General features: G+C 44.7%; 1 protein-coding gene across 11 annotated transcripts in view; it reads left to right on the forward strand.

The window, feature by feature from the left end:
• agrn (agrin) overlaps positions 1-18,213 on the forward strand; it is a 361,340-nt gene that overhangs the window by 296,403 nt on the left and 46,724 nt on the right. For 9 of the 11 annotated variants that reach the window (XM_074681162.1, XM_074681165.1, XM_074681167.1 and 6 more), the window contains 6 exons: positions 1,519-1,662; positions 4,219-4,343; positions 4,489-4,594; positions 8,728-9,150; positions 13,248-13,370; positions 17,052-17,179. In XM_074681162.1, the coding sequence (XP_074537263.1) occupies positions 1,519-1,662; positions 4,219-4,343; positions 4,489-4,594; positions 8,728-9,150; positions 13,248-13,370; positions 17,052-17,179 (1,049 nt within the window). The remainder of the gene's footprint in view (positions 1-1,518; positions 1,663-4,218; positions 4,344-4,488; positions 4,595-8,727; positions 9,151-13,247; positions 13,371-17,051; positions 17,180-18,213) is intronic. The other 2 variants (XM_074681166.1, XM_074681170.1) reach the window with 2 other exon arrangements.

Genomic DNA, 18,213 nt, shown 5'->3' on the forward strand with positions numbered 1-18,213 from the left:
TCAAGATGCATTTATATAGATGTAGATTATCACATCACATTTCTAATCAACTCAACAACATGGGTTACTGTGGGATGAAGCCTGATGAACTTCAGACATGTCAGGCATCAGTTACCTTTGGCTGCACTCAATGATTTTTTCTTATTTATCTTACTGTGTCACAAGCTGGTCCCAGGTTGGAGCAGCTACTTTAAAACCATCATACACGCTATACAAACAGTCACTGAAAACTCTGGATGACAAACCAAGGAGCTAACACCACTGTAACATCATTAAAAATATAATTTAATGACCCTTGACAGTTTTTTTAATGCAGATATGTGTTTGATGTAGAAACTATTTCATGGTCAGACCCCACCACCACTTCAACAACGTGTTTTACTCTACAAGAATAATCTAAGGGAGACCAGGGCATCAGCAAGAGGAGACTGCCCTGTTAAACTTAGAGAAACTACATTTTCAGTCAGAGCAGCAGAAAAATGAATGGAGTTCCTACCTACATTAGAGACTGTACAAGCCTCAGAGTTTTTAAATGTAAACTGAAATTATGACTCAAGGAAAACAATCATGTGATCGCTGATTTAATCCTCAGCATCTACTGCATCAAAGGAAAATATGTACTCCAAAAATATGATTTTAAATGTGTGATGGACTGTTGTTGAGAATATATTGTTTAAATGTTAGTATGCTTGTTTTATTATTTGTATTCTACATCTTCCTGCCCAGGGACCACAGATGAAAATTAGCTCTGTAGCTAACTCTGGCTTGAAAGCTTTCTTGTTTTGCATGGTCCCTGTCAAATAAACTAATCAAATAAAAAATTAAATAGAATAAATGAAAGATGTAAAAGTCTTTGTGGACTCTCAGAAATAACAAATGTTTAACGTAAAGATAATCTATAAGCCACAGCGTTTGAGGAAACATGCGCTCCCTCGTCCTTCAGTGCTGTCAGGACTGTATGAAATGAGCTGCTTTCATTTGTATTCAGGGAACAACAGTGTCAGGACCCCTTGTTTGTCTGGCTGTAATGCAATATGGCGACCAGCTCGTTTCCTGCCGCTAACATATCACAGGACATAAGCTCCCAAAGCCACAGAGCGTTTTCAGTCAACAGCAGGAAGTCTGCAGGTGCCTCACCTGTGGCCTGACCTTAACAAGGTTTACCCTCAGCACGCAGACAGCGCGCTGCACGCCAACACCAGGTTCAACGAGAGGGGAGGAAAAAATAACATCATTGATTCCAGGAACATGATGGGGTTGATGTCCTTCCCTGAGGTTGTTTTTTTTTTTTTTAGAGAGGTGTGTCTGTGACTTCTCTTCCGTCTGTGGCTCCTGAGGCTGTGTGCACTGTTACTAACTCTAAGATATAGGAAGATGTACCTGAACAGCGTTCTGAGACCCCAAACAGCTTCTCCTTCTCTACATGAACCCAGCTATTGTCCTTTTCTTGTTGTTGTGTCCTGTTGATACGTCTCCATCTAATTAATCCTCCTCCGTCCCTCTCCTTGTCCATGTCAGCGTGTAACTGCGACGCCACAGGCTCAGTCCGGGACGACTGTGAGCAGATGTCAGGTCTGTGTTCCTGCAAGACGGGAGTGAAGGGCATGAAGTGCAACGTGTGTCCAGATGGAAGCAAGATGGGCATGAATGGCTGCGACAAAGGTAATAAGAGAGAGCAGCAGAGCAACTGGTGGAGTGTTAATCCAGCACTGAAAAACACACAGGCATCTTTCTCTTCCGTCTCGGCGTCTCTCTATCACTCTAAAGTGTTTTGCTGTCACTCGTCTGATCCACGGATCAGCCTCTTTGCAGCCAATTTTTTCTCTGTCTGCTTTTCACATCCATCTGCTTTATTGGCACAGGAAGGAAGTGGCTCTGAGGCAGTTCATCGATAGCGATTAGGAAAATAGTGGAGTGTACGAATAACATCTGCATGACGCATCGCCCATTGATATTTAATTTTCTATAAATCATATGCTCAGTGCTTGTTTGTACATTTGCATAAGGACGATTGATTACTTCGATTAATAGAGGAAACAGTTACTGAGACAGCACAAGATAAAAAAAAAAAAGTGGGTTGAAGGAAAGGTTAGTCCCTGCTGTGGGGGCCTGCAGCTCCTTGATTAAGATGCACCATCAGATATCGACTGGAAGTCAAACACTTAATGAAGCCAGCAGTCCCAGCACAGTGGCGGAGGCGCTCCTCCACACACCCCGCTGAATAGAGAGACAAGGTACCAAAAGGTGGAAGCACATGAAAGCACAAGCCAAAGGGTGGGGGGTACTGTGAGCCGCTATGATGTAGTGACAATGCAAAGACCCCCACACTCCCAGCCTGGCAGGTGCTCGGTGGGCTCCACAGCTGTAGCTCCTGCTGCGGAAGCTTCAAGGCTTCAAAGGCTCCTTTGGAGCGCTTCAGGGGTGATCTGCTGTGGTCTATGGGAGTATGAATAATTCACACTGTGTGACGAACAGGTAACTACACTATTTTATGACACTGCCACTCAAGGACTGCGGATACAGAGGCTAAAAACAGGTCAATCACTCGGAGGGAGAAAGCATCTTTTAGCCTGTCGATTTCAAAGGTGGTGGTGGAAGGGTCTGGGTTTGAAGCTCTGTAAGAGGAGGCTTCGTAAACCCGCATTAGTGCAAACACTACCCCTTGGTGCGCTGATATAGCATTGATCGTTCTCACTAAGAACATTTGGTAACTCTTCACTTTAGAGATCCACAAATTTCATCGCACTTAGGTAATAATTAGACAAAGTTTTTTCTTATTTCTTTGAAACTACCCCCAAACATTTCATGAGAATTTGGTGAAAATTAGCACATAGCTTCTGGCCAGATTCTGTTTTGCAGTGCGCCTGTACTCACAGTGTCTATCACAATCAGGTAAAACCAGTTTACAACCCCACTCTTGGTGAATATCACATCTAAAGCCTTCAGTTGTATCATGTAAAACATTATAGGCCTAATCATAAAGGTTTATCATTTTACATGTGATCTCAATTATGCATATCAACAAACTGGGTACTAAAGAACTTGGTGAAATTAAATAACAAATAGCTAACTATCAACTGTTTATTGGGAAATTGAATTATTCACTGAACATTTCAAAGGTAATTATCAGAGGAAACAATGAACCTAACTTCTGTTTCATGAACTAAGCAGCTATTTATCACCTGCTTCTCTGGAAGGAGCAGAAACGTTGGGATACTTTTAAAAACATTTTGTGGTGGGTTGTGATTTAATTTCAAATAAATTATTTGATAATCATCACCTTCTTACCGTGCAATTTGGAGTGAATTTCAAAGAAACTGAAAAAAAAACCAGTAACCTACCAATAGTGACTTGGGACAATAAATGTGGACATTATTTTAAGGAAGTTATGTGCTAATTTCAAAGAAATAAGAAAAACTTTGTCCAATTATTACCTAAGTGTGATGAAATTGGCAAACCTCTAAAGTAAAGTGTTACCTAACATTTCCCCTTCCTGAGAGTAGATCTGGGATTCGAGCTCTGTCTGACACCACTGTGACTAAAGGCATAAATATATACACACTGGAAGTGATTTTTAACATGAGATGTGTTTTTACGAGGTAAATTATCTTAATTATGATAAATACAAAAAGTTCAGTCTCAATACAACAGCAGGAAAGCTTTTATCAGCGACATGTAGCCGGCTTTGAATGATCTAACCCTCTCAGAAGTCACTATACTGATGTGTTTTTGTTACCATCAAGTGGTAATTAACCCCAAATCTTCCTCTCACATCAGTCAAACAGCAGTTACACATATTATTCTGTGTCAGGAGCTGTTTTGCAATAAATAAATAAAAAAATGGTACTGCATTGAGTCATCACCAACCGTGTCAAACTACCCTGCCTTTCTAGTGGATGACTCCACTTATTTAACCCGAGGGAAATTGTGAATGGGTTTATAAATACCTTGGGAGAGCGATGGATACAGTATTTCTTTCCTATAACTGCGTGTCAGAGCAGTTGACTTTTCAATGCTTTTGGAAAAGAAACTCAACAAATAAAACAAGAATGCTAGGAATATTAATTTTCTCGCCTGGCTGAAATCGATGGAAGCAAAAGTGCTGTAAAAGATTGAGAATGCATTCAAAGTGGAAATCATAAAACATGTAGACTCTCCTTCTTTAAGCTGTGAGATTATGGAGCTGCACAGAGTGTAATATAACACTTTTTCTCTCAGGTCCTGAGGCCCCGACGTCCTGTGAAGAGTTGGAGTGCAATTTCGGAGCCTCTTGCATCGAAGTGAATGGCCAAGCTCACTGCGAGTGTCCGTCACCGGACTGTGACGAGAAAAACAAAACAAAGGTGGGTCCTCTCAAATGTTAGAAATAAGAAGTGCGATGCTGAAGTTTGCATCCATGTTGGAACTGTAAGATGATTTTCAGCAGCCCTCAGGGAGTAAACATGTGTTCCCATCTCCCCTCACTCCGTCTCTGTCACCGTGGAGCAGGTGTGCGGCTCCGATGGGGTGACCTACGCCGACCAGTGCCAGCTGAGGACCATCGCCTGTAGACAGGACAAGGACATCACGGTGCAACACTTTGGACAGTGCACAGGTGAGTCCTGTCGAAGCCTCCATGCATCACACGCCCCACAGCTCCAATCAGGAGGTAATGAGCGCTGCGGTGGGCCCCGTATTATCTTCCTCCTGCTGTTCTCCTCCCATCCGTCTCTCTGTCTCAGCCGGGGAAAGTCAAGTCGCAGCAGCCTGTGTCCTAAAGGATCCTAAACTGTTTCTGTAAGAAGTACCTGCTCTAGATTAAGCACCGCTTGTTTTAAAAGTCAAATCCATGACTCATGCGTTGGATGGAAGTCCCACGTACAGCTTTATCTGCATTCAAGTCGTCCTTTTCATTTAATTTCTTGTAATAATGCCCCTTCCCAGGCTCCATGGTGATAAGTGTTTGATTTCAAATATTTACAGTACAGCTCAGTATTTCCTGGCCTCACCCTGCTTGTGAGCTGCCAGTTTGTGGTAAAATCATGAGAAACACGATATAAAAGAGTGAGATTTTAACACCAGGGGTTCTGCAGTCTGACTGGAGTCTGAGCTTTGACATCCCACAAGATATCAACCACACTTTCTTTCTGCTTCCTCGCTCCTCTGCTGGGATTTGGCTTCATCTTCAAACCCTCCTGTGGGAAATGCGTCGATGCTTTTGCAGCATTGCTCTGCCAGAAACATAATGCAGATCGGCGTCTGCAGAGTACATGTGTAGCGAGTTAAAGGTGCAGCCCTCGGCTGAGGGTCCAGCTGCTGATGGACGTTGTTCAGATCGCTGTAATGGAGGCCGGGACACAGGCCAAGGCCGCGGCTTTCATGTACGGTGAAGTTGTCACGCCGATCGCCAGCTTGCGTCACAGCGGGATTCAAGAGACGGCGTCAGCGAGCTCGGTAGGGAGGAGGAGTGCCAGCTGTGCAGGTCTGGCCACGAGCCACTGCCAGGTGTCACCAAATTTAAGGTGGAAAAATGTTCATTGACCTGTTTGCTCAGTGGGCACGATGCAGGTGACCCAATAATGTTTCATTAAAAGCAGAGTCCTCCTCACGCGTTTCTCTCCAGGACTCTTTATCACACCCTAACTAGGCCGAATCCATAGGACGCCGAGCTGTTGACATGGTCCTGGTTGAATTGTAATTGCAGGTACACGGATAAGAATCCAAATATGCTCAGTGAGAGATTGACAAGCTTTGAAAAGTCCCCGAACATCTGGTGATTACAAATTCAGTGCCGTGGGTTACCAGCAGAAGCAGCCAAATTCCACTCTAGTTTCACATTGCTCTGTTGCCTGGCAATAGAGATGTGGGTTGTGTGTTATCCCTCACCTAGCATTGCTGCACACAGAAGGCAGGAACACGTCTCACAGCGGACTCTTGCTTTCTCTACAGAGCCCTCAGGGGAGGAAGAGACAGGCGAGCGCTCGGGCCCACCGACAGCCACAGAGGATCTTTTAATTTCTTCTCCCGGATGCGGTCGCACCGCGGGTAGCTGCTCCACCGTGGCTGTCGGCTCGGGGGTTAGATCTGGAGCTCATTTCACGTGTGGCTGGGTGCGAATTAGCATTTGCTCTGCCTCCGCCCCTCACCACGCCGCAGTCCTGCCTGCCCTCCCTCTCGCTGTTTACATGCAGAGCTTCCAGACACCCAGCCTCGGCGCTGTGGCATGCTAATGCTCACCAAGCTGCTCTGTGGTGTGACAGCAGAGAAATGCCAAGGGCTTATAGAAATGAATGAATATTGATCCTTCTTTATCATCATTGATCCGCTGCAACTTTTTATTACACCACAGGGTGTGCCTGCTGCTGCAGTGTGCCGCTAATGGGCAGGCAAAGAAAGAAATCCTGCAGAAGAACTCCTTAAAATCTTCCTGCATAAAACAGGGAACTTGCAGCTGACTCTGATGTTTTCCAGCTTCCTCTGAAGCCTCAGAGCTGAACGTCGGCGCAGCCACAGAGCGCAGGGAGCAGATTCTCTCGCTTCTTTGCTGCGTCTCAGCAGAAGATGAAGCGACATCTGAGGAACCTCACTAAAAAATGCAAGAGCTGCTCAACCGAGCAGCAGGGGGAGGGCGTTTGGACCGTCAAGCAAATTCTGGCGCCAGGGGAAAATGGCCACCAACTTGGCACCGACCTGCCTCCCTCATATGGTGTTATCACCTGTAGGTTTGGGGCAAATTGGCATGGATTGGCAGCATATGGCTCTAGCAGCCCTCCGCCTGAGTGTTAGGGTTCTGTTCTCGTCAGCATCCCTCCTCCCTGTCCTCTGATTCTCTCTCATTATTCAGACCCTCATTCTGCGTGAGCCTGTCATACTCTCCCACTGCGAGCTTTGTTAACCAGCTCCATCCCCCTGATTTAATCCTTTTCCTTTACACTTTTGTTCCATATAATTTTTATTCTTCTTAGCCCTTTGCTTCTGTTGTTTTTCCCCTCCAGTCTCCTGTATCCAGATTTCTCCTCCTCCTCACCCAGCGCGGCCGACACCACAAACAATCTTAATAACCACCTTTCAACAATAACTACACGGCTGAGACAAGCAGATATGACAATGATTTTTTTTCTGTCTCCATCCTGTGACATAACCGTCCACTGCTCCACTGAGGATGGAAAAAAAAGCACAAAACAGGCAAACGGAGTGTTAAAGCTGATTAAGAGAGGCATCAGCTGCACAGAATGTGCTGCCAGTCTCTCTTTCCTCTGTCAGACGTGTGCTCTTCTCTTTCTTTATCCCATGTCAGGGAGCTGGAGATACACTCACACAGACACACATTAGGCGCTTTCCAGGGAGCGAGCGGCCTGGTGCTGAGCTTGGCACCTGACTGACAGGTGTAGCCAAGAGGAAAGTCGACGCAGGCAGCCGTTCTTAGTGATAGCATCACTGCTCTGTGCACTCCAAATCTCCTCTATACAAATATCTGCTGAGCATTAAGCTGACATCATGTGTCTCTCAGGGTTACCGCCGTCTCACTGGGTATCACATTTCACACCTGGGTGAATAATTGCCAATCAAATAGGTGATGATAGTGGTGTAATTAAGTCCTACACATAATGTTAGGCAAATTCTAATGAGGTGCAAATCTGCAGTAAAGTTTTTTTCTTTATCCTCTGCTCGTTTCACCCACACGCTTACATCTATACTCGTGGGGCGTAAAGAAGTAAAGGAAGAACGACAGTATTGTCACGCCCGCTTGCCTCAGCTTAATCTGAAGTGCTCACTTACGTAGCATCTCGCTGCCAGCTCGCTGCTCCCCCTCAGGAGTTTGTGTCCTATTTATCGCTCTTTTTATCGCAGACAGTTTGTCCTTTTGCACCAGAGCTTATTCGCGTTGGTAATGACGGCCTCTTTGCAGAGAGCCTCTTCTCTCTCCTCTTCCTCATTTGGAGTGTGTGTAAGTCTGTCTGTGTGGTGAAAGCAGTGTGTTTGTGATGGCGTTGACGGATGCCTGCGCTCTCTGCGAGCAGCAGCCTGCCGCCTTTGAAGCCCGAGTTAAAGCTGGCTTTTTTTGCCCCATTTCTATCAATCATTCATCACCGCAGGCACTGGCTGTTGGTGATTAAAGCTTTGCTACTGGAGGGCAGCATTTGAATATGGATATATAATTTATAGGCACTGGTACAGCATTCATGCAACACACTAACATGCGCATTGTGTATGCACTCACAAACACACACTGAGCGGTAACATCGTCTACTGGAGTTTAACCCTGTCTGGGCTGCATCAGCAGGCACAACACGCTGCACTGCTGTATCTCTGAACACGGTTGGTGTTTTCCATATTCACTCTGCATATGGGTGAAATTTTATTACTTAAGGTTTTTTCCGCCTCTGATTTTTCACTTCTCACTTAGAGCAGAGTTTTTAATCGGAGGTGTCTCTTTTCTCAAGTGGGAGCTGCTTTTGTGAGTGTTTTTTAATGTAATTTTATAATGACATAGTGGAGCATCAGGGAGAAGAGTTAGGGGATTACAAAGGACATAATGACTCAGAAAATGTGGAGGTAAAAAGTTATTGTCAACAGCATGTTGTAATAATCATTAAGGGGCTCTCTTGTGCTCTGTTGGATGATGATTTTTTTATTTCTTGGTGAGATTTCTGAGGTTTTAATGGACTTAAGTGACGCAAAATCAAACATTTTCATCTTTGCTCAGTCATTCATCCATTCCTTGCTTCCTCCCCTTCCCTCCACCAGAAACCATCTCTGAGCCAGCCGACAGACCCACCCCCAACCCCCTCGCCACCACCGCTGCCGCCACCATCACCACCCCCGCCCCCTTCCACCCAAACATGGTGTGGGCCATCCCGCCTCCGAGGACGGCTGAGACAGAGACAACAGAGCCACCCCAAGCCACCACCCCACTTTCAGCCATCACCCACAACCGTGCGCGAGCAAACCACCAACACCCCATCCATTCCAAGCCGCCGCAGTCCACCGCAGCCGCCACCACCCCTCATCGCAGCAGCCCCGCCCCCTCGACCACCGGTGAAACCTCCTTCGAGGGCTCGGGCAGCGGGGAGCCGAGCGGAGACGACCAGACAGAGGAAGAGGAGGAGCCAGAAGAGGAAACAGGTAGCGGTGTCCCAACAGAGGCCAGTGGGGCAGAGGAGCCTGTCGGTAAATCCCTGCTCTTTCACTTCATTACCCATAATGCTTTGGGGGCTGACTTGGTGGGTATGTTGTTTTGTACAAAGGTTGACAATCGGCTGGATGAAAGAAGAGAACGTGGTTTTCTCAACTCAAAGGTGAAGCTAATTCACTTTATTCACACTGAGGCCGTTTTTCTCTCCCAAAACACTTCACTGATGTTTGACCATCAGTTCACTTCTTCTAGTTTGATCAGCCATGGAAAACCCAAGTCATTGGTTGAGGAAAGCCTAGCAGATATGTGACCCTATTTAATGTTAAAGAAACAAGAAAATAAAAATTGCTAGCTAGCTTAAAACAAACTAAATAGTATCATAGTGTAAAATGAGGAGAAAAAAAAACGAACCTTACTTTTGTTACAGGAAGCGTTGCTCCTGTACACTTTTAAATGTATTGTATCATCTTTTCATCTTTTCAGTTTCTGATTTAGTCAGTGTCAAGCCAATGACCTCAACTATAGGACACTAACGCAACAAACAGTAACACCGTCTGTTGGGTATAATTTATCAGATATAATAAACACAACAAAAAAACTTTTTCTCATCAAATATATTGAAGTACAACAATACATGGTGAAGTGAAGCACTCTTCTTTTACTTTTCTCTATACATCTCATAAAATGAGAAAAAGGTGTCATGAGCAGACCCTACAGTCAGGCTCTACAATTAGTAAAATATCAGGGAGTCATCAATGAAAAATTCCTTGGAAATATAAAAAATTGAGCTGGGAATGTTTGATTCAGTCCACCTATTTCTTGGACATCTGAGTCTCGTCCAGTGAAGGCTGTTATAATAATTATAATAATGATAAATAATGATGAAAAAATATGTCACCCCTTAATCACTTACCTGCCTGTTGGGGGAAAAAAAAAACAGAGACAGGAGCAGTGAAATGCGCCTTACCTCTGATGACGTTAGTGTGATGACGTAGCCTGAAGCTACTCAAGAACCCGCGCAACCCAGGCAGCAGCAAGACGATGAAAATTACATGACCACAGTTGCGTGGGTGAGAATCAGCTGACGTCAGTGCTCAAGGGTTAAGACCCCACAGACCACAGAAAACATGGCTTGTAAAACAATGACGTTGCCTCTTGGTTTATGCAGAGAGGTGTATCATGAAGCAGAATGGTTGTGATAACCAGATTGAAAGTCTTGAAAGTCTTATCTCAAGCTTTCCCTGGTTGATTTAAACAGAGGTGGAGTTAATACTAAAGCTTGTCCACGATATGCAAACCTGTCAGTCAAATCAGCCGTGTCCTTATTAATAACTTATTATGCATAACTCCTTAAATTGTTCATGGAATCAAAATGGATTACAAATGGGTGAAACAATATGCATTCAGCTCTAAAAGCCATCCTGGAATTTTCAAATGATGGGATCTGAAATGTGAAAATTTGCTTTGCAGAGAGGGACTTCTTCAGGTTTTTGATAGAGCCTCTAGTGGACTCCAAAGGAGCTGAAAGGTCTGGAATGGAGGTTAACCTTTTAAAGATCCCCAACTTTTTGTGATTTGTATCTTGTGGCACATGAATATGTAACTGGACTGCCCTGTAAACCACAAAGATCAAGCTGATGTCAGAGTAAACGGCCTCAATGTGAATACAGTGAAAGATGTGCTGACTTAAACTTGCATTTTCTCCAAGAGCCAGCAAGAGGGTACTCCGAACTAGTACAGAAATGACTTTTGTCTACTCTTTTACAGAAGAAGATTATGTTAAAGTACTAATTTCTGTTTTATGAACGAACAGCTTAAAGTCAAACACATTGAAAGAGCTTCACCTTTGGCTCCAAACTGTGAACTAGTGATGGCTTGAGACAGTTCTTCACAGCTGAGTTCACCTGAGCCACGTCCCCTTCTTCTATACGGTCCAATTGTGAGCCAGGGTTGCTCTGTTTTCTTGGCTGGCATCATAACATATTCATGCCATCATCTGTTAATTTAAAATTACTCTAACACCAGGTTTATGTATTTGTATGCAAATCGTTTCCCGAGGAGACAAATGTCAGAGCCAGGCAGGCGGGGAAGAGAAATCTTTGTAAACAGATGCTGTTAGTGTCATTTCCACTTACATAAGATGTATATCTCAATTTCAGACAGAAAGGGATGTATCTGCACAGTTCACTGTTGCTACATCACCCATTGCTCTTTTCTCCCATTCCACCGGCCCGCTCGCTCTCAGCAGCCCACAAAACAAACCCAGGCCCCGTAAAATACACTCTGCGGGCCGGATGAAACTGTTGGCTCGGATCTGTGGCTCTCTGGAGCCTGACTTGACAGGCTGATGTGACTTGGAGGTTTGATGTGTTTGAGCGTATGTTGGAGGTCACATGACTGGTCTTGGATCTTCGTGGACATGCCCTCCTCCCTGAAACAGGCGGCTGCGCTTTCCGGGCCTCTGCTCGGACAACGAGGGAAGCCTGAGACTGTTCAGTCAGACCTTTTTTTAAAATTATTTTTCTGTTTTTGCTTTCCCCCCATCCATTCACCTCGCCTGACAGCTTGCAGTAACAGGACAGGATTGATGGAACATCGAGCCCCCAATGTGCTCTTCCTCAGCTCTTCCTCCTCCTCCTCCTCTCCTTCCCCTCTTGCTCTTTTTCCACTAGTCTCAGATTTATTCTCTTGTCAGAGGCTGACCAGAGTGCTCGGTGACGCGAGGAGCATGTCTGCCAAGGAGACCTGCTGCCTAGTGTCTGTGCATGTTGATGTGTGTGTATGTGTGTGTGTGTGTGAATTAATGTGAACCCAAGCGTGCCTGGATGTTTTTTACATGGTGTGTGCTCTGCGAACACCAGCTTGTATCAGTGTGTGAGGGAGGTGAGAGATGGAGCAGTTTGGATTTCAACAGAGCTGTTAAAATCTGCACTAATCTTTCTCTATGAGGCGTGTTTGTGCTCTTTAGATGTGTGTGTTGAAGTCTTATCTTTGTTGTGTGTCTCTGTGTGTGTGTGTATCACTCTCAGCTCATGTCACTGAGTTTGTCCAATTCCAAGTGCACATATCACTGTCTGAGTGTATAAATGTTAGCAGGTCAGAGGTGTGTGTTTGTGTGCTTTTGTATCCAAACTCTGTTGAAATTACTCTTATCAATGTGTGTGTGTGTGAGAGAAAGAGTGTGTGTGTGTGTGTGTGTGTGTATTTATTTGACAGCCCTCATTGCTCCCACTGGACTCATACAGCGTCTCCATGCTGTTGTGTTCTGCCCCCTTTCCCCCACCAGCTCTTTCCTCTTCAGCCGAGCATCTGTAAATCTGCAGACCACACGCCAACAGATGCCCCATAAACCCAGGCCTCTTCCCCTTTTTCCTCCCCCTTCTCTCCTCCCACCTCCTCCCTCCCCTCGTCTCTTTTGACCGAGAGTCCTTGAGCAGGACGTCCCTCGCCTCTGACGTCTTTACGACTTGTTTAGCCGCTAGCTGTTTGCCTCCACGATTATTTCTAATCTCTGTGCGGCCATAAACTGCCCTGCTTCGACCACGACGCCCCTCTGCCTGCACCATCATTAGAGGGGACGGAGCCTCGCTGCTGTAACACACTCATTCTTCAGACGGAGAAAGCCCGGCCACTTTTATGTCTTTTATGTCCCAAGATGGCCAGATATACAGTGACCGTAATGCACCCGCTTTTGTATGCTTTCTCCTCTCTGGGAAGCTCAAAGGTAGCTGTCAGCCAATCAGATTTAAGCCGCTATCACATTCCCTCATCACTTAAAGTGCTCTGTGTGTGACATGACTGGCAACAGTGCCCATTATGTGTTCTCTGCAAAAATGAGTTCCAGGTGTAGAATCAGTTCCCATGAAAATGCCATATAATCACTTCTGACTGATGCCTCTATCAGCGTCCAATCACAGGTCAGCAGGCTGGAAACACACAACCAGCTGCAGAGGCGGAATGGGGGGAAAAAACAACATCATTTTGTAGATTCTGCTCTTTGCTGAACCTCTCGTCTTCAGAGGCTTCTTGAAAAAGCAGCTCCATTCTGGTTCTGTGAGATAAGCTGGCTTAAATTTATGGATTTTCTTAAGCTTAATGAATTATTATATAAGCCTCTCTGTATCACCCTTAGGTCCCACTGTTGCAAGCACCACTGTACCCACAGAAGACCGGTCATCATGTGACAACTCGGAGTTTGGCTGCTGCCCTGATGGGAAGACAGCATCCAGCACTCCAGAGGGCGCCAACTGTCCCTGTAAGTCTAAATACCCCTTCATAAACTCAATATCACATCGTGTGAACACCTCAGAGTCTCCTGTTCCCACTTTTCCTCCTGTGAGCTGACACCACATATGAGAGACATATGAGAGACTGCAAAAATACCCAAAAATACTCAAAGATGACAAAGTAGCTTATAGACCAAACATTTTCACAAAACTTTCCTTGTTCTGTTTGAAGTATAAATTTTCTATACAGTTAACATTAAGAACGCTCCACAGCATGCTGGAATAAAAAGAAAAAGAGAGGTAGCCCATTGCTTAACAATATATTTCTGGTGTACTTAAATATAAATGATGCCTCAAAATCTTGGTTAAAGTTTAAATAAGATTTTGAGGCATTTAAATAAAGCTTCTGGCAGAACCCTAATTTGCAGCTAACACAAAGGTACCAGCTTTTCAGACAGTGCACCGTGCCTCTTTTGCTGTTTGTCTGTAAACGTGCTGTTACGCTTCAGAATTTTTATCTGAGAGCAAAGCGCTGGTAGTCAGAGCATGTTTTCTGTTTTGATCTGAGAGGAGGAGTGGCCTGCGTCTTTTGCATTTTGACAGGTAGGTACATCACAATAATGCCAGTGTCCTAGTGCAGCGCTCCATCATAAATTGTAATCTGTAGAACAGGATGAACATTTTAGGGAAGTTTATAAAATCCCCCTCAGACATAAATTGACGGCCAAAAAGGAGGACGCGTCCGGGCAAAAGAGGACATATGGTCACCGACAACATCTAGCATCTGAGTTAGCCTATAGTACATTAGCATGCACAACAGCACTTAGCCTGCAGGATGCTTATGGCCAAAACTGAACTTCATATATTTTGAAAATTTAAAAAAATTCTGATGGCAGGAGAAAACTTGCCTCAGATACTCACAACTAAGTCTTAACAATGTAGAAAATATGCCTATTTTCTTTCTTTCTGGAGTAGATCTGAAAAACATGTAACTCAAACTCAACTATATATGGAAAGATGTATTTATTATATTCATTAGATTTTTCCACAAGTTTCACTTTCTGACGTCCATCTTGCTTAGTGCTTCGTGTCTATTCCTGTCGACATGGCTGCATCAGTTAGCTTGCTCCCTGGTTGGCTATTATTGTTCCACTCTGTGTGACAGTCTCAAACTTTGCTTGATTATCCTGCAGTATGTTCCTCGTTAGACTCATCAACACGTAACTTTTCTTCCTTTAACACGATACAAACAGTAAAAACACAACTTGTTGAGTTACTGAAGTTATTGTTACAGCTTTTTCCCTCTGTTCCACGTCTTTACGCTAAACACAAGTAATCATGTCAAAGCTTTAACATCTTATAAAAGTGTAGCATAGTTAGATCTACACTTTATTTTGCTTAGCTGAGTTATTCCTGAAGGTTATCTGTATTTATTTGTGATTTTAAAAGCATTAATGCGGTAAAAAAAGCTTTTTTCCTCGTGACTGTGAGAGCCTCCAGTGTTATGAAGCCTCACTGTGTTTCATAATGTGTCAGAGTGAAGAGTTGGAATCACCAGTTAATAATCCATCATTATTTTATCAGTGCACACACGTCTTGAATGTGGTGGCACTGCGCAGATTGCATGCCTCTTTCTCTCCTCACTGATTTCCCCGTTCACAATTTATTGCCATAATTTGTTGATGCATTGAAAACCAACACTCTCTTTTTTCCGCTTTAATGTTTACTCCGGGAATAGTGATATTGTGCCATCTGTCTTAAACAACCACATGAACAGGTGGTATTTTTTTTTTCTACAGCGGTGCGTGCATGAATCACCACCCTCTTATGTAAATTATAAAAATGGCAGGTGGCAGGAAATAAAAAATCAGAAACAGTCAAACTTAAACTCTGACCTCGGTAATCCACGGCGATGAAATTTGCTCATCTGGACAGAATGACCCTGATAGAAGTCCTTTCCTGCCTGATCTGAAGTGAAGTTTCTCTTTCCTCCAGAATTTAAATGAAGTTTGCTTTGATGCAGCAGTCAGCATCAAAATTTAGCACCCCTGTGTGTCAGTTTGTAAACAACCATCCACACCTCTGTTCTCCCCTCTTGTTCCTGACTTTCTTCTTCATTTAATCTTTCTTTTCTCTCTTTATTTACCCTCCTTGCACACTCATTTTTCTCGTTATCAGTCACTGCCACTGTTTGGTATCTCCCTCTGGAGCTATATTTCACTCCTTTCTCTCCTTCAACTCAGTCAATCTCAATCCAGTCTTGCATCAGTTCATTTCTCTCTGGAGTTGAACGGGGAAGAGAGTGGAGAGACTAGCAGAGGCCGACGAGCGGCATTGTACCAATCAGTGCCTTCTGCCAGACTTGGTTCATAAAGATAAAGGGCTTCTTTCTCCCCTTTGCCTCCCTATCTCTCCTCTCCCTTCATCCCTCAGTAGAAATCTGCTCTCTATTTTGTCCCGGCGGTGTTAGTCTGACTGATTGTGAAAGGGGGATTCTCTCCGGCTCCCGTGGGAGCTCCAGGTCATGACATGAAAGAGCTGAGGCCACAAATTAGTGTGCGGAGTTGCATTTCTGCCATGTTGAAGGTCCCAAAGCCCTCTAATAAGCCAGCAGAGTTCACAGCCACACAATCCACAACATGATCTCAAGAAAAGTCAGATCTCCCTCGCGGTCCCCTCTCTTTCTTTATCTCCTCCTTTCCTCTTATCGGGCCAAACCTCTCCCATTTGCTTCTGTTTTATGGGCCGCCGTCACATCTGAATCGATGTGTGCTTCCCTGAGAAAGAACTGTAAAGACAAAGAGGGGGAGACAGGAAGAGCGTGAGCGAGGCGGGGAGCGTGACGGCAGGGGCTGCTGTCCTTTTCATGCAATTTTAACCAGGCTGTGTCAGTCACCGGTCCGGCGGCATTAAAGAGACAATTACGCCTATCTTTCACGATAATCATACAAGTGCTCTTCCCATTCTCCCTGGCGTTGCTCAGGCAGGGGCAGCCATGATTGATTTGGGCAATTTGTTCTGCTGATTACGAGCGGCACGGAAGTCTGGCATCAGCGCCTCACATTCTCCTCTGTTCTTCACCTCACACAAACACACACACTCACACACACACACACACACACCACTCTCAGCTTTATTTCAAGCTCTCTCCTCTCCTGGAGAAACCGATTCAAGAGTTGATAAATGTCGGACAACATAACCCCCAAGGTTGCACAGGGAGGCTTTCTCTTTGCTGAAGGAGGCACTTTTTAAGAGCGCCTGTGGGATGTTTCCTCTTAAATGTGTGTGTTGTTTCTTCTTTTTTCTGTGTGTGTGTCTAACTTGTTGTCTTTCTACCCAGCCCTCCATGCCTCGGCCAGCTTTTGGGACGAGTCTGGTAAAATTGGCCCATTTTTCCACCTTCCCTTCCCTCCCTCTTTGTCCCTCTCCTCCTTCTGTCATACCTCACAGTCCACCTCCTTCACACCACCACCTCCACCACCACGTCCTCCTTAACGGCCAAACTCCTGCCCTTTTAAACCCACACACAATCAGCAGAAAACTCACTAACCTCCCCCTGATCCAACACACACAAACACACGATCCATCACTAACACAGACCTGGCACAGCCCCGATCGAGCACTGTGTGAAGGCAGCGGGATGTGAGTGATAGAAGAAGACTTTTGAGCCACATCCTTCCACTGTAACATCTTCTTTCCTCTCTTGACAGCGACCATGAAGTTCAGCGGGTACCTGCACCTGGACCAGGTGGAGGGACAGGAGGTTTTCTACACCCCTGAGATGGAGGACCCCAAGTCGGAGCTGTTCGGAGAGACGGCTCGCAGCATCGAGGGCGCTGTGAGTCTCAGCAACAATCATTACTGCTAAACCTTTTTTTTTACTCACAGATGATTTTCTTATGTGCTCTTGTAACTTTACAGTCTCATGATTCTGATTGAATTAGTTTATCATGTAATCACAAGCCATATTCTGGTTTCTGAAGTGGCCCAAAGCTTTAATGATACATCGTAAACGCAGCTGACTCATCTGACTGGCTCCACCTTTGGACGCAGCAACTGCTACTCTGCAAATGTTACAGGCTCTCACTTTGAATTCTACATTTCCACTTGAATCTTCGTGTCAGGAGTGGAAAAGCTTCTGAGACAAGATTCAAAGCATCCTGAGACACTAAAACTCTCACCGAGAGCCAGACTAATCTAATTCTTTCAGCTCCTTCAGGCGGGCTCAGCGAGGCTTCATTGCAGGCTTTAACACCCCCTGAAGCTGCTGAGTAATATTCCTCCACGCTGGACTGCTGTGATATTTCTGCTTCGACGTCTGATGGAAAATAAGATTGCTGAAACATGTATGCACTTGTCAGAAAAGAACATCCGAATAAAACAACTGATGTTGGATTTTGGTCAGAGGAGAAATCTGATTGGAGACCTTCAGGAGGGAGCGAAGTGATGGGAGTCAAGTTTCTGATCCTGGGAGGAAATTCAGACATGCTCCTGTCAGGATTATTTTCAACAAAATCAAGAAAAGGAAATCTAAACATGTCTGGATGGGTTATATGGCTGAATAATCAGTTCTGATTGACTGATAGGATATTTATTACTCCCTGACCATGAACCAAGCAGCTCGTTTGAGACTAGAAAAACTTTTGACCCCCTACTGTGGGAAAACACTGACAGGCCAATCCAAAAACAGAAAGTTGAATTGAATTAATCTGATGCCACTGATACTGCTGTTACACTGCAAAGAAACTGAAATCTTATCAAGTGTTTTTGTCTTATTTTAAATACAAAAAAAGTGTCTTATTACACCTGATATGAGCCACATTTAACTGGTCAGTCTACAAAGATTTTCTGACTCAAGTTATTTAAAGACAA

The sequence above is a fragment of the Halichoeres trimaculatus genome, unplaced genomic scaffold (genome assembly GCF_033239565.1).
Source record: "Halichoeres trimaculatus isolate MK-OKI-2021-1 unplaced genomic scaffold, fHalTri1.1 fHalTri1_scaffold_11, whole genome shotgun sequence".
NCBI lineage: Eukaryota > Metazoa > Chordata > Actinopteri > Labriformes > Labridae > Halichoeres > Halichoeres trimaculatus.